The sequence below is a fragment of the Solanum stenotomum genome, chromosome 10 (genome assembly GCF_019186545.1).
Source record: "Solanum stenotomum isolate F172 chromosome 10, ASM1918654v1, whole genome shotgun sequence".
In the NCBI taxonomy this organism is placed as follows: domain Eukaryota; kingdom Viridiplantae; phylum Streptophyta; class Magnoliopsida; order Solanales; family Solanaceae; genus Solanum; species Solanum stenotomum.
Genome location: NC_064291.1, coordinates 2,652,342 through 2,668,589, shown reverse-complemented (window position 1 = coordinate 2,668,589; position 16,248 = coordinate 2,652,342). Strand labels below are relative to the sequence as shown.

The 16,248-nt window shown below is 33.1% G+C and overlaps 1 protein-coding gene and 2 pseudogenes across 2 annotated transcripts; all 3 read right to left on the bottom strand.

The window, feature by feature from the left end:
• Nucleotides 1-699: 699 nt before the first annotated feature.
• LOC125843361 (putative B3 domain-containing protein REM15) lies at nucleotides 700-7,234 on the bottom strand (annotated as a pseudogene).
• A 34-nt stretch (nucleotides 7,235-7,268) lies between these two features.
• LOC125841654 (B3 domain-containing protein REM5-like) lies at nucleotides 7,269-9,317 on the bottom strand (annotated as a pseudogene).
• Nucleotides 9,318-10,410: 1,093 nt separating this feature from the next.
• Nucleotides 10,411-15,344, bottom strand: LOC125843358 (B3 domain-containing protein REM10-like). Of its 2 annotated transcripts, none has more exons than XM_049522601.1 (8): nucleotides 15,196-15,344; nucleotides 13,741-14,053; nucleotides 12,844-12,977; nucleotides 12,442-12,670; nucleotides 11,312-11,386; nucleotides 11,096-11,217; nucleotides 10,757-10,988; nucleotides 10,411-10,584 (listed from the first exon to the last, which is right to left on the bottom strand). In XM_049522601.1, the coding sequence occupies exons 1-8, from the start codon at nucleotides 15,259-15,261 to the stop codon at nucleotides 10,547-10,549; spliced, it is 1,209 nt and encodes a 402-aa protein (XP_049378558.1). In that variant the 5' UTR covers nucleotides 15,262-15,344; the 3' UTR covers nucleotides 10,411-10,546. The 2 variants fall into 2 exon arrangements, with proteins under 2 accessions (XP_049378558.1, XP_049378559.1); XM_049522602.1 differs by having other exon boundaries at nucleotides 11,096-11,208.
• Nucleotides 15,345-16,248: the final 904 nt, after the last annotated feature.

The window sequence follows — 16,248 nt, the reverse complement described above, 5'->3', positions numbered from 1 at the left end:
ATGTTTTTTTAAAAAAAAAAATATTCCAAACACATGTTTAAGGAGTACTAGTAAGTTCAATTTTCAAAGGTCTAATATATTCGTACCACACAACCTTACTCATTATAGTATTAATTCCAATATGAAATTACATAACATGATTGACAAGGTTACCTCGTTATCCGTAAACAATTACATTCTAAGCAAACAATTAGGTAAATTGAGAATGTTAATTGTTATAACTTGCCTCGAAAGACGCAAAAGTCAAACCTAAAAACCCCACGTACCCAAAACCAAACTTAAAAAATTCAATTCAATCCGAGTATATTTGGATTGAAACTTCTTCGATCTAAAAATCAAAATTTTCATATCCAATCTAAATGATCCAAACATTCACCCCTAGTTTCAACAACATAAACAAACCTTGAAATAATATTGAGCCCACAAAATTTACTCTACCTTTAAAGAATTTGATTTCCTCACAATACTGGAAGTATTGAATCATTTCCTCCCAACAACAACATATACAGTGAAACCCATAAATAGAGTTTGGAGAGGACAGAATATACACAAACCTTATCCATTACCTCGTGGAGGTAGAGAGGTTGAATCAGAAAGACCCTCAACTCAAGTGAAGAAAAAAGAGACAACAAGAAAAGGCAGTAAGCAACAAGAAAATGGTGCAAAATCTATCAGAAGAGAGCAAAGACAACAACATAATAGTGCAATAACTAATAAACAACATATTAGAACAAATTACTAAAACAAGAATCATTTCCTCCCAAAACAAAACAAAATTTACCAATATTGGAATAGCTTCCAAGAATTTTATCAAGCACTCAGATAATCGAAATCCAAATCCAAGCTGCGCGATGAAAAATGCTTCCCTTCTTCCCAACTCTTTAAGTTCTTTCCTATTTATTCCAAACTAATTCTTCTCTTTCCTCCTATAAGGACCAACATCAACTTGCTTCAGTGCAAGTTTCCTTGCCCATCACCAACTGCTTCATATTATCTTGTCAATGGCTTCTGTGATGCTTGGCGATTCGCATCCTTAACTCCCAGAATATTTACCTACAGTTTTCAAAACAAGATAGACTCCAGTTCTGAGACTGAATTGTATAAAGTTTTACATAACACCATAGAGGTCCAACGTAGACCTTTTTATATGGGAAATTTGATAACAATTGTTTGGAGATTTGATACATAATCAAACATAACATGACACAAAATAAAAATCAAATCTTTTGTACACAATACACACACTTGTAGGCTCACACAGAGCACAAATTCACACACTGACAGATACTCCCTCCGTTTCAATTTGTTTGCCCTACTTTTCATTTGTCGTTTCTGAAAGAATGTTTCTTTCCATTTTTGACAACTCTTTAATTTCAACTTTCTACCTGGTATATTTAAGACGACTACAAGATTAAAGGATATGATAATACATTCTACATGTCTTTAATTTATGACCACAAGATTCAAAACTCTTTTTTACTTTCTTAAACTTTGTGTCAAGTCAAAACTAGCTAAACAAATTGAAACAGAGGGACTGTAAAATAACTTCCAGTCTCCATTTACTCTCTAACCAGTCAGCTAAAAATTGACCATTAACGGTACAATCAACACAATTTGAAACCTTCAAGATTTTGTGCAACTTTAAAGTTAACATAACATTCAGGTAAGAAGATGTTTATGGTTCCAAAATAACTTCCACATTCTAATAACAAAAGGAACAAAAAGGAAAAATAACAACATATACGAAAGAGAGATAAAAGAAATACTCACATGAGCTATACGTATTGTGCCATTGCTGGTGAGTTCAAACTCGTACCTACTTGAATACCATTTGCATTTCTGAACTGTGTCCATCCCCTTTTAATTCCAAATTGATGTCCAGTTCGCCCTAGCCACACTGACCATGATCTCTGCTTTTCGTCGATAAGAATCATCTCACTTCTAATCATCAAGCCATTTGATTTTACAAAATCCATGGGAAGATACTGCTCAAATTTATCCCAATACAGCATTATCACAAAAAAAAACAAAAATAAGCAAAGTTTTTTACTAAATTTGTTCAGATCACTCTTACCAAAAGAGCTTTTGTGAAGGTGTAAGGTTTGATAGTGGATATGAAATGTGGGTTGGCATCAGCAGATGTTGAAGCTGGTGTTTGCGATATTGGAGTAGTCACGTCTGATTTCTCATGCCTAAGACGTGTTATTTCTTTAAAGTAACCAAGAAAAGAAGAAGAAAAAATTGTTATGCACATGATAGTTGCAACATTAATGCAGAAATCCAAACGGACATTGGTTTGCACATAAAAGTAAATACAAGAATGATTATATCAAGTTGATTTTTACTTAATACTTCTGAAGTCTTCAAGAGTCTTTGCTGAAGCATACCAGAGAAATTTAGTCAGCAAATGTGACTTGAATAGACAACATGCATGCTGAAGTTTCTCAACCAGTGCCAACAAAAGGTTAAGTCCAATTTCAACCATGTTCCTCTTAGGGTATCGAAAGGCCATCAAATAGAATCTATAACAAGCTTTAGTTCCTCGTTGAAAATATTCTTTTTCATGTTCTTTAGGCAACATGTTTAAACAGTTAGAAAAAACTGTCGGTCTAGAAAGCAGTTACCGAAGACCATTTTTTGGTAACCATAACACACACATTCACTGCAAAGGTCTTCTACAGAACTATTTAATGCATCTCTGTTTCATTCTTTTCAAGAAAAAGAATAATCAATATAATTTGTCAAATATTGTTTATCCCACATGAATTTTCTTTGAAGTTTTTAAATATCAAAACATGAAAAATTGAAAATATATTCTGATGGAACCTGCGACAGGGTCTTTAATTTAAAGGTCTAAATACATAAACATGAGCCAAGGGCCCCTTTATTTTGGATTATAGCCTACGAAAAATGAAGCAATTTGTTATAACAAGCAAAAGCAACTAAAACTAAAGTACAACGTTGAATTCCAACTGTTTGGTTGGGTAAATTTTAAACAGTGTAGTTGTTTATGAAGAACATGTTTTACAGTTTGGAGAACAAACACTAAATAATTTTGTTGAAGATGCAATGTAGTGTCATGGTGTATATATCAAAGTAGAAAGATTGTTGTTAAAAAGACAGAGGTTGCTTAAATAAGAAAACTTACAGTGAAATTTCCATATAAGGTTTTCTCCATTAGCAACAACCTCAAATGTCATATAATCTCCCTCCATTAAGTTATTCACAACGCAGAAGATACTCCATTCACCATATACACGGACACGTGAATCCTAGGCAACAAGCCTTAAATTCCATGATCTTTGTCTTTCATCTCTGACAATCAGACCACATTTCTTGTTGGTAAGACCGTTCGCGATTGCAAAATGTTTAGGAAGGCGCTGAAATGGTTTATAACAATTTGCACATATGATACTCTTCATACTTTTGCTGTAAATAACACTCTAATGAACAGAGGAGGGGAAAAATAAAATGGTGCAAATGTTTCCTTTAGCCTGAAATTTCTTTAAGTGTTGAGGGGAAATGAGTTTTTGAGACTTACCAAGTAACCATTTGAAATGTAATTTGGTCTGACAATGCACTGAAAATGAGATTGACCCCTAGAGTTGTGAGTAGCAGCTTCTGCACAGGGTTAGATTGTAGACAAATCCATGTCAAGAAAATTGAACATGACAGAAATGACTACCACCAACACATGATAGAGTTTAAGCATCCACCCCGGACATCTATTTGTTGGTTTTTAATCTAAGCTAGTTGAAGCTTGTGTTAAGATTAAGGGACTCTACAGATGTTACCTTTGAATTCCACTTTCTTGAAAGTCTGTTCAGCATTATTGCCTCCTTCCTGCAAATACTCTGCGTATTCTCTATCACAGTGACTTGAATCAAAGATGGAAACTTCAAATTCCATATATCCTTCATGTTTGAAGATCAAAAAATCTCCCAATTGCAAATCATGCTCCTCTGCAAACTTTTCCCAACCCTCTTCTAATCGCCAGTCGTTCACCTTCACCAGCCACTTTTTCCCCGTCCTTTTTAGTATTGCATGTTTAATATGGTTCAGTCCCTCCAGATACTTCAAGAAACCTATAGGAATTTTCTGCAGTACAAGATAAACTTGCCCCAATTAAAAGAACTATTGCTTTCAAATTTTTGTGTTTTTTCTTTTCTAGGATAAATTCTTCCACCTCCACAACATCATACATGCAACATATAGTAAACAAGGTAAAGATGGAAAAAAAAAAACATGAAAGGATTACTCACAAGACCATGCTTGAAACCTGGCTGAATCGGTTTGAAAAATTGAGGTTTCTTTGAAGCGATTTTCATCGCAGTCACTAGATGACTTATTGGTCTCAAAGAAAAACTTAGTCCTGAATCAAAATTGCAATAGAGTGATAAGTAATAATACAATTTATAGAGACACAACGAAAGAATTTCAATAAAGGAAATAACCACTGTCAGGAAATTTTAGTAATTCACTTAATTGACTACTTGAACTTTCACCATGTTGATGGTGAGGGTTCGATTTTCCATCTTGAAATCTCCTCCCAATTTCTCATTTTACCTGTACTTGATTCAGAAGTGACCGGTCTGGATCGGTGGAGAAGAAACGGAATTCTTCCGAATAAATGGAAAAAAGAAGTATTGATGAGAAATGGGTTTAGGGTTTACTAAGCGGATCCTCCAAGAAAACTAAAATTTCTCGTCAATGAACTGTAAACTCGGATTGATTCTTCCCTTAATCATGATTAGCCAAGTTATTGCTTGAATTGAACACACTTATCATAATTTAATATTAATGACCGAGATCTAATTGATTCTTGCCTTAATCATGATTGGAATAATCTGTTCCTCCCCTACATTCCATTAGTTCATTTTTACTTGTTACTTTTAACATATCAAAAAAAGTGTCACACCCTGAGCCTAGACCCTAGGTGGGACCGGCACTCGATGCCATTGCTAGTTCGAGCATACCCATAACATAGCACTAAACATGAGCAGAAACATAGTTTAAAAACATTCGAAGAGACAAGTCTCGTAAAAGAAACACTTTTCATAATGTAAGTTATAGTACTGAAATTACTAACAAGGACACGAAGGTCCAAACTAAAGCACAACTAACTGTCTATCTATAAGGCCTCTAAACATAATTGAGTAATGTCTACGTGTACAAGGTCCCCGGCATACCTTAAACACATAATCATAAAGTACTAGAAAACTATAAACTAAGCCCCTAGAAACATAGAGGAGATCACCAATAGCAAAAGATATAGGACCTAAAGATGTTACCTTTGAATTCAAAATTCTTGGATATCTCTTCAACATTGTTGCATCCTGTTTCTTGTCGAAGATACCTGCATATTCTGTCACACTGCCTCAAATCAAAGATGGAAACCTCAAATTCCATGTCTCCTTCATGTTTGAAAATCAACAAATCTCCCAAATTGCAAATCATTCTCCTTAGCAAACTTTTTCCAACCCTCTTCTAATCGCCAACCGTTCACCTTCACCAACCACGTTTTACCTGCCCTTCCCAGTATTGCATGTTCATATTGATCGTGTCCCTTCAGATACTTTAAGAAACCTATAGGAATTTTCTGCAGTACAGTGCAAACTTAACAACAACATACCCAACGTAGGGCTCTAAGGAATGTAGAGTGTACGCAGCAGACCTTATGTCTACATTGGAGGTAGAGAGGTTGTTTCAATATAACACAAACTTGCCCCAAATAAACACTAGAAAAAGATACAAAAGAATGTCTTGCTTTCCTTTTTAGTCCATTTAAAAAAGAATTCTATGTTTCCCAATTAACAACTCTTCAAAGACGAGTAAAGAATTACAGAGATCTTGATCTCTTAATGGAGATATAAAATCACAATAATTTTAGTCTTTGAAATACAATGGTAAGACATACACAGAAAAAACACATGAATCTATGTCTTTAGAAATAAAACAAAATTTACCTGTGTTGGAACAACAATACTTCAAATTCCAACATAAATCAAGTGCCACGACCAAACAAAGCACACAATTCTATTTCTTTCGAAAACAATGCTTAGAGAAAGAGGAGATATATTTCAAAAATTCATAACAAATTCTGAAGCAATGTCGTAGTATATATAACTAACAAATAAGTATTGACTTATTGTGATGAAAAGGTGTAACGATTCCAACAATTAATCAATCAATCAGATAATCCAACTCTGAATTCAAGCTGAGCGATGACAAAATGTTTGCCTTCTTCCCAACTCATTAAGTTACAGAGAAGTTCTTTTCTATTTATTCCAAACTAATTCTTCTCCTTCCTCCGATATGGAACAACATCTCTTCATTTCTCATTCACGGATCTAAAGGCTACCATAATCTAATTACTATCATGCATGAAATGGATACTTTGAAAACAAAAGTACAACACATGCTAATTTCTTTGCCCATCATCAAATGCTTCATATCATCTACAATGACTTCTGTGTTGCTTGGCAATTGGCATCTTTAATTCCCAGAATATTTACCTACAATTTTCAAAACAAAACATAGACTCAGTTCTTAGACTGAATTGTACAAAGCTTTACTTACATAACCATAGAAGTCTAAGGTAGACCTTTTATATGGAAAATTTGGTAAGCAATTGTTTGGACATTTGATACAACATGATACAATATTAACACAAAATAAAAATCGTTTTTTTGGTACACAATACAGGGACTTGCACTCTCACACAGAGCACAAATTCACACACTGACTATCAGAAATAGAATTACTTCAACAGTCTCCATTTACTCTCTAACCAATCAAGGTCAGCTAAAAATTTGACCATTAACAGTACAATCAATACAATTTGAAGCCTTCAAAATTGTGTTAAATGACATTCAAAAATCTCAGTAAAAATTACTTTTGGTTTCACAATAACTCCCATATTCTAATAACAAAAGGGACAAAAAGGAAAAATAACAACATATCACACAGGATAGTCATGAAACTAAAGAGAAATAAAGCAATACTCATATGACTTATAGGTATTGTGCCATTGTTGGTGAGTTCAAACTTGTAAGTATCTCCTTCTTGAAAACCATTTGCTTTTCTGAACTGTGGCCATCCCCTTTTAATTCCAAAGTGGTTTTCCATTTGCCCAAGCCACACTGACCATGATCTCTGCTTTTCATCGACAAGAATCATCTCACTTCTACTCATCAAGCCATTTGATTTCACAAAACGCATCGGAAAATACCAATACTTATATCACATAGATTTTTATTCAATACTTCTCAAGTCTTTGCTGAAGCATACCAGAGAAATTTAGTCAGCAAATTAGACTTGAATAGACAACATATATGCTGAAATTTCTCTAGCAGTGCCAACAAAAGGTTTAACTCCAATTTCAACCATGTTCCTCTTAGGGTGTCAGAAAGGCCATCAAAATAGAATCCATAACAAGCTTGAGTCCCTAGTTAAAAGTATTGTATTTCATGCTCTTTAAGCAACATGTTTAAACAGTTACAAAAACTGACGGTCTAGAAAGAACTTACCGATGACCATCTTAACTAACCAAAACACACACATTCACCGCAAAGGTCTTCTACAGAACTAGTTTATGCATCTCTGTTACACTCATTTCAAGAAAAAGTACTTTAATTGATACTATTTGACAAATATTGTTTAATCCACATGAATTTTCTTTGAAGGTTTTAAATAAAAAAATATGAAAATTTATCCAAATGGAGACTGCAACAGCTGGCCTTTAATTTAGAGGTCTCAATACATAAACATGAGCCAAGGGCAGCACTTTGTTATAAGAAGTAAAATGCAAAAAAAAAGAAAGTACAATATTAAATTTTTCAACTGTTTGGTTGGGCAAATTTTTAACAGCGCAGTTATTTGTGAAGAACATGTTTTACAGTTTGGAGAACCAACACCAAATTATTTGGTCGAAGATGCCATATAGTGTCATAGTGTACATATCAAAGTAAAAAGATCGTTGACAAAAAGACAGATGTTGCTTAAACTTACAGTGAAATTTCCATATAGGTTTTTCTCCATTAGCAACAACCTCAAACATCATATAATCTCCCCCCTTCAAGTTATTCACAGCGCAGAAGTCACTCCATCCACCAAATACACGGACACTTGAATCATAGGTAACAAGCCTTAAATTCCACGATCTTTGTCTTTCGTCTCTGATAATCAGACCACATTTCTTGTTGAAGAGACCGTTTTCCATTGCAAATTGGTTAGGAAGGCGCTGAAATGATTTATAACAATTTGCATATATGATATGCTTCATACTTTGCTGTAAATAACTCCAATAAACAGACGAGGGAAAAGACAAAATGGTGCAAATGTTTCCCTTTAGCCTGAAATTTCTTGAAGTGTTATCGGGAAATGAGTTTTGAGACTTACCAAGAAACCCTTTGAAACGGAATATGGTCTAACAATGCACTCAAAATGAGATTGACCCCACGAGCTGTGAGTAGCGGCTTCTGCACAGAGTTTAAGATTAAGGGACTCTAAAGATGTTAATCTAAACAGCCACCCCAGACATCTATTTAAGATATTAATCTAAACTATTTGAAACTTATGTTAAGATTAATGGACTCTAAAGATGTTACCTTTTTCCACTTTCTTTTAAGTCTCTTCAACATTATTGCCCTCTTCTTCCTGCAGATACTCTGCATACTCTCTGTCGCAATGACTTGAATCAAAGATGGAAACCTCAAATTCCATGTCTCCTTCATGTTTGAAAATCAACAAATCTCCCAATCGCAAACCATTCTCCTTAGCAAACTTTCCCCAACCCTCTCCTAATTGCCAGCCGTTCACCTTCACCAGGCACTTTTTACCTCTACTTCTCAGTATTACATGTTTAATATGGTTGAGTCCCTTTAAATACTTCAAGAAACCTATAGGGATTTTCTGCCAGTACAACATAAACTAGCCCCAATTAAAAAAACTAAATCTTTCAAATTTTACTGGGATAAATTCTTCCACCTCCACATCATCATACATGCAACATATACTACATCTACACTTTTCTTTTTAGTTCATCCAAAAAGAATGCCACCTTTCTATAATTGGAAAAAAAATTACTTTAAACTTTCCCCTTTCAAAAATCTTACTTTACTTTCTTAAACTTTGTATCTGTCAAAATATGTCAGATAAATTGGGACCAAAGCGAGTAGTAAACAAAGGAAAGATGATTTTTTTTTTAAAAGGATAACTCACAATACCATGCTTGTAACCTGGCTGAATTGGTTTGAAAAAATGAGGTTTCTTTGAAGCTATTTTCATGGCAGTCAACAAAAATGCCCTTCCTGTTTGCAAAATCAAAATTACAGTAGATTGGTAAGTAGTAATTCAATTTATACAGACACAACATGAAAAAAAAATCAAGTAAAGAAAATACCAGATAGTTGGAAAATCTTAGAAAATCTTAGTAGCTCAGTTGATTAACTCTCCTAATCTCCTCTCCATTTCGAGGTTTAGGGTTTATTAAGCGGATCCTCCAAAAAAAACTGTAAAATTTCTCGTCGATCAACTGTAAACTCGGATTCTGCTCCTCCTCCATGGCTCCATTTTTTTTTTCTTCTTTCCATTTTCGTCGAGTTATTGCTTGAATTAATTAAATATACATAACGTAGTTTTAATATTAATAACTGAGATTTAATTAATTAAAATAGAATCTTAATCATGATTAGAATTATCAATTCCTTCCATATATTTACAATCCCAAAATTTTTGGTTTTATAATAAAAAAAATTCTAAATATATTAAAAACTTCTTTTTTTCTACCATGATTAGATTGTTTATGCTTATTGGACAGATCAAGCGAATAATTATACTTTACATGTTTGGCTTATTGAATATCAATTTTTAAATATACTGATCTGCCAGTCAACCAATAAACTATCGATTAGTTAAATATCAAATTAGTAATTAAGTTATCGGCAGTGTATTGACTCAATCATTTCATACTCCTTTTTTTTTTTTTACTTTCATTCACCAATAGTCCAATATATTAATCTCCAATCAAACAAAACAATTATATGAAAGTCTAAATTTTGAGGATGCATGCACGTAAGCATTTATTTAACAAATATACTTACTATAGAAACGTAACTACAATTTTTATATTAACTCTTAGCAGGTTAATGGTTTACTCAATAAGAAAGTTGAGTAATTCTTCTCCACAAATAATATATTAACTTGTTCACCAACCGTTAGTCCGATAACTTAATACCAATAAGTCAATAAACTAATTTTTGTGGTTGGCTTATCCATTATGTTTCGATTTTGAACAACCCTAGAAGGAAGTATAAAACAATTTGATTGCAGCAAATTATCAAAAAGATATTCTTTTTGAAACAACCGAACAAATTGAAATGAAGTAAGACAAACAAATTGAAACGGGAAGAGAGCAGTAAGCATGCATTAGAGGATACTTTCAAAATAGAAGTAGAACATATCATACAACTTATCAAAGTTATTTTTTTTAAGATATAGCAAAATGTAGTAGATCCAAAAACATTATATCCACTTGCTTTAGTGCCTAGTTTCCTTTCCCATCACCAACTGTTTCATATTTACCTACAAATGATGCAAACAAAACATAGCCTCAGTACAGAATCTAAATTTTGGAGACTAAATTGTATAATCATGGGGGAAAAAATCATATATATCAATTGTTATACATTATGAAACATCAATATATAAAAACATCAAAGTCATGAAACTAAAAGAAGATTCAAAAAATACTTACAATGGAAATGAACTATAGGTATTTTGCCATTGTTGATGAGTTCAAACTTGTAAGTTTCTCCTACTTGAACACCGCTGGCTTCTATGAACTTTCGCCATCCCTTTTTAATTCCAAAGTGACGCTTGTCAATTTGCCCAAGGCACATTGACCATGATCTCCGTTTTTCATCCATGATAATCAACTCGCGTTTATCCAGCAAGCCATTTGATTTTGCAAAAGCGATTGGAAGATACTATTCAAATTTATCCCAAATATATAGATTAATACCGCATTATCACTAAAAGAAAGAAGAAAATTAGCTAAGGTAGTTGTTACTAAATTTGTTAAAATCACTCTTACCAAAACAGGAAATCTGAGGGTGTAAGGTTTAATAGTAGATATAAAATGAGGGTTGGCATCAGCAGCTTCTTGTGATTTAGGAGTACTCACGTCCGAGGTCTCAAGCATAGCATCTGTTATTGCTTTAAAGTAACCAAGAAAAGAAGAAACATTACAATCATAAATGTAACGAAAAGACGGGGATATTTGACATAACTAGAAAGGTTCTTTCCAAACCTTTATCTGACATTCTTTCAGCATCCAAATCTTTCTTCTTTACTTCAGCCTGAAGAAACGGGCTTTCTCTCAAATCTAGTTTTGTTAATTGAAACAACAACATCAGTACTGAAACTAAAGATGAATTTAAAACCAAAAAAAAAAAGAATAAAGATCAAGTCGAAACAGAAAGGAACTATTATCTGTTGGGCATGTACAGTCATACAGATAGTACCTTTTCTGATATTACTCGATGAAGTGATTAATAGCAACATACTTTTGAGGAGTACCAAGGTTAGCTCAAAGGGGTTTCTACCACACACTCAAAAGCTTCTCACAGTAACAGTAATTTTCAAAAGGAAAAAAAGCAGTGCAATATTATTTACTTGTACATTGCTTCTAAGCAATATACTTCCTTCACATTCTTCAAATAAGAGAAGTCTCTAGACAGTAAGAATTTGTCCTCTGTTGAACCAGGGGAATTGAACATTTGTAGGACTTCATAAGAATTGAGAAATATGCAAGATAAAGTAATAAGATCCACAACAGAATGCTATACCGAACAAGCAAGGGATAATGTACGACCAGGGCAACAAAATGGAATCGATTAGAAGATGGCAGAATCCTAGAGCTAAAAAATGGCAAATGCAGATCTACGTTGAACAGAATATCAATCAAGGTCAGTTAACAGAACATGTGTTGACCAAAACATTCAGAGGATCAGTGACAAAGACAAAGTAAGAGTAGATGAAGCACACACAAAAAGACCCCTTGAGGCCCCTAACACCTCTCTAGTTGCTTCCCTGATGCAGCCAACTGCTCTACCCCACATACTATTTGTGTCCCCACAACTCTCCCAAGCCCTCATAGCCACCAACTTCTCCCTAATCTCCTGAGATTTGGCCTCTGTAAGGCCTCCCCATCTAATCCTTAATCGGTCATATGCGACCCTCTTCTTCTTTCTCTTGGTCTTTCTAATGTGTGTCTAGCAATTATAATTCAAACCATAGAGATTGTGAACATACAAAAGTTGATAACTAGATAGGATCCTTGTAACTATAATTTCATCTCATCGTAATTAATTTAAATAAGTAAACAGTAGAAAACTGGATGAGATAATTTTAAGATAAGGTTTTAGATGAGAAACTTGCCATGAAATCTGAAGATAGGTGTTTCTCCATTGGAAACTATCTCAAACATTAAGATATCTCCTTCCTCAAAGCATTTTGTACGGCAAAATTCATGCCATCCACTTCCAATGAAGGTGTTTTTGCCGCTTGTATGCACACCAAGCGTCCATGATCGTTGCTCATCCCTTACAATTATCTCACATCTCCTGTCGATGAGTCTGTTTTCTTGTGCAAATTGTTTTGGAATACACTGAAACAGTTTATAAGCAGTCACAAATAAACAATCAATATGTATGTTTGTTTTAATCTTCCAAGTTGTCAAACAGATAATTGTTCTCATAAGCTTATGTAGGAAACAAATTCATCTTTTTCTGTTTTTTTTTCCAGCATAATAGTAAAAGTATAATGTACTTGTGAAATTACCAGACAATACTTTGAAAGGCAATATGGTCTAATTGTACAAATGAAATGAGAGCGACTGAGATGCATGTCCTTATAAGCAGCTTTTACATTGGAGAAACCCTTGCCTGATTTCTTGATGTTGGGCTTTGGTTTTTCTGTTGCATTTGTTAATTACACACAAAGTCATGTCAGAAAAGAATATATATAAAAAAAGGAAGTTACACATTTGACTGCTCGGCCAATAATATTTCTATTTTGTTTTGGACAAACAACTACTTAAGTTAATTTCTCAAAAATAAAACTCCACCAACAAAATTACAAAACAATAGCTTCAATGAGATATATCATGTCTTAGAGGCTATCTTTCAGTTAAATGCAAATATTTGTCATATCCCATGGAGTTGAAATAAACTACTCCCTCTGTTCCAATATAAGTGAAAGGGCTAAGAGTACGAGGATCAATACACCTAATTTTGGGTGTGAATTAGAGCATACATTCTCTATGTTCTTTTATTAAGTAAATTTACATATTTGAAAGATACATGAAAAGTACTATAGTCATAAATTTATGTGTTACTTCGCCTTCTAATGTCAAGTCCTCAAGGAGTATGGTGTGGTGCTGCGGGTGAGATTCCTCCACCTTTAACCAGATGTCTCAAGTTTGAGTCTTGTGAATAGAGAAAAACCTTGCGAGGAAGTGTTTCTCTCTTTAATGGCCCATACTAGATCTGGATTTATTTTAATCTTTTCATCTCACTTTCCTATTTCTATTTTAGTTTTTCTAAATGAAGTAAGCATCATCAAAATTGTTATTCATATCGGCAATGGCATTATTACTATTTATATATACTTTGCATCAAAATAAGAAAATAATTAATTTCCATATAGGAAACAAATAACAGAACAAAAGAAGTTCACCTTTGAATTCCGATTTCTTGGAAGACTCTTCAACAATACACACTTTTTCTTCTTCTCTTCCATGAACTCCTTGTTCATATTCTCTCTCACAACAACTTGAATCAAAGACGGCGACCTCAAATTCCATGTCTCCTTCATGTTTGAATATCAAAATATTTCCCAATTGTAAATCATGGTCCTTTACAAACTCTTCCCAACCATCTTCCAGTCGCCGGCCATTCACCTTCACGGACCACTTCTTACTTGCCCGTCTTAGCAATGCATATTCATTCGTCTGTCCCTTCAAATACTTGAAGAAACTTACAGGAACTGTCTGCAATACAACAATTTGTATGATTAAAATGGCCTAGTCCCATCATTATCAATTTCAACACACAATGCAAATAAGCATGTGAACATTCCTAAAATGTCAACAACAACATACCCAGTAAAATCCCACAAGTGAGGTCTGGGGAGGGTACGTAGACTGTACACAGACCTTACCACTACCTTATGAAGGTAGAGAGGTTGTTTCCAAAAAACCATGTTACACTAAAATATCAACAAATATTAAATTCGTAATCCAAGATTTTGAAAGTGTATTGATCAAGGTTGACCCTACCAAGTTTAAACCCTGGATCATTCTACAATGCTAATACTATTTTCTTAGAGGTGTCAAATAGACAGGTTGAACTAAATTTTAGCGATAAACAAGGAATCTTAACTCAACCCTCACAACACTTACCAACTTTTTTTCTCTATAACGACTATGATCAACATATCAAACAAAAAAAAAGGATTTTTTAAGGGAAAACTACTTGATAAAGCAAACACATGCACTATGAGCCTCATCATGATACATCGTCTCACCCACTCTGTCAAAACTTTCTTATATCTTACCAGGTATAAAACAAACTCAACTCATGGATCCACTATAAAGTCAGTGAGGAGTCGTATTTACATAAAATAGCAAGAGTTTAAATAAATTACAACANTCAAATAGACAGGTTGAACTAAATTTTAGCGATACGCAAGGAATCTTAACTCAACCCTCGCAACACTTACCAACTTTTTTTCTCTATAATGACTATGATCAACATATCAAACAAAAAAAAAAAAGGATTTTTTAAGGGAAAACTACTTGACAAAGCAAACACATGCACTATGAACCTCATCATGATACAACGTCTCACCCACTCTGTCAAAACTTTCTTATACCTTACCAGGTATAAAACAAACTAAACTCATGGATCCACTATAAAGTCAGTGAGGAGTCGTATTTACATGAAATAGCAAGAGTTTAAATAAATTACAACACAAAACAAGAGTGTAAGTATCGATTTGCTGTGTATCAGTATCAACACATACAAGTATTTTCACCCAAATAATCAATAAAACTGTGATAAACTCCCTCACACATGCAGCAGACCCAAAAAAAAAAAAAACTGAAGGAAAAATTGAAAGTATTTTACTTACAATTTGTTGCTTAAAACCTGGCAAAATAGGTTTTAAAAAATGAGGTTTTTTTGGAGGGATTTTCATGTAAAGAAGTTGAAAAGTTACAAAAGGAATGGAAAACCCTGCGTTCAAATCAGGTACTTTCTCCGGTTCATATTATTGCTCTTTGGGAATTATGTTTAAACCTTTTTTTTCCCTTATTTATATTTTCTAGGTGATAAGTTTAAGAAATTTATTAGTTATATTTATGATTTTACTTTGAATTATTTTTATTTATAAAAATAGTTTGACAATAACTAAAAAAGGGTAACAGTGGAAACTAATGTTTAATTTATGTCATAATTTTTTTTTCCTTAATAGATGTGCATTATTTTACAAATTCTTAATATGGAATCAGCAAGTAACTACGAATTTAAATTATAATTGTTTTGGGAAAATGTACAAGTACTTTTCTAGACTATGACTGAAATTTCAGAGACATACCTTAACTAAACTAAGGTCCTATTACCCCCATGAACCCATTTTTTTTTGTAAATTTGTGTACCTTTTTGACTTACAATTTGTTCTAAATTATGATTTCAAACTTTTTAAAATGTAAAATTTTGACCTATAAATTTATATTTCATAAAAAAAATCATAATTTTAAACTTTATTAACAAAAAAAAGATTCATTCTCGAAGTAAAGAAATTGTTAGTATCATATGAGAGGAGTTTATCGAACAATGGCTAGTTACTACTATTGGTAATTCATTACACTAGTGAATCTTTGTAATTTATTGATACATTGTGTTAGAATAATTGAATATTTTATTTATGAATTATAACTGCTCATTTGGTAACATAGTATGAGAATAAGGAAAATTTCGATAGGTTTTCACAAATTATGAGAGTTTTATGTTTATAAAAAAAATACAATTTAATTATGAAATTCAAATTATATATCCAAACAATAAAATTAACCTAACTTCAAATCATGTCCAAACGGGTCTTTTAGCTAAATCAACCTTAATTAATGATATTATAGAAAATTGTTCAAATGCCTTTTTAGATAGGTAAAGGGAAAATGCATAA

Bases quoted from the DNA above. Each gene is read 5' to 3' on its own strand.
- LOC125843358 (XM_049522601.1), bottom strand. From the start codon at position 15,261: ATGAAAATCCCTCCAAAAAAACCTCATTTTTTAAAACCTATTTTGCCA. The intron at 12,978-13,740 runs GTGAACTTCTTT...CAAATGCAACAG, and splicing joins CAAGAAATCGGAATTCAAAG to AAAAACCAAAGCCCAACATC. The intron at 10,989-11,095 runs GTAAGAGTGATT...AAATTTGAATAG, and splicing joins CCCTCAGATTTCCTGTTTTG to TATCTTCCAATCGCTTTTGC.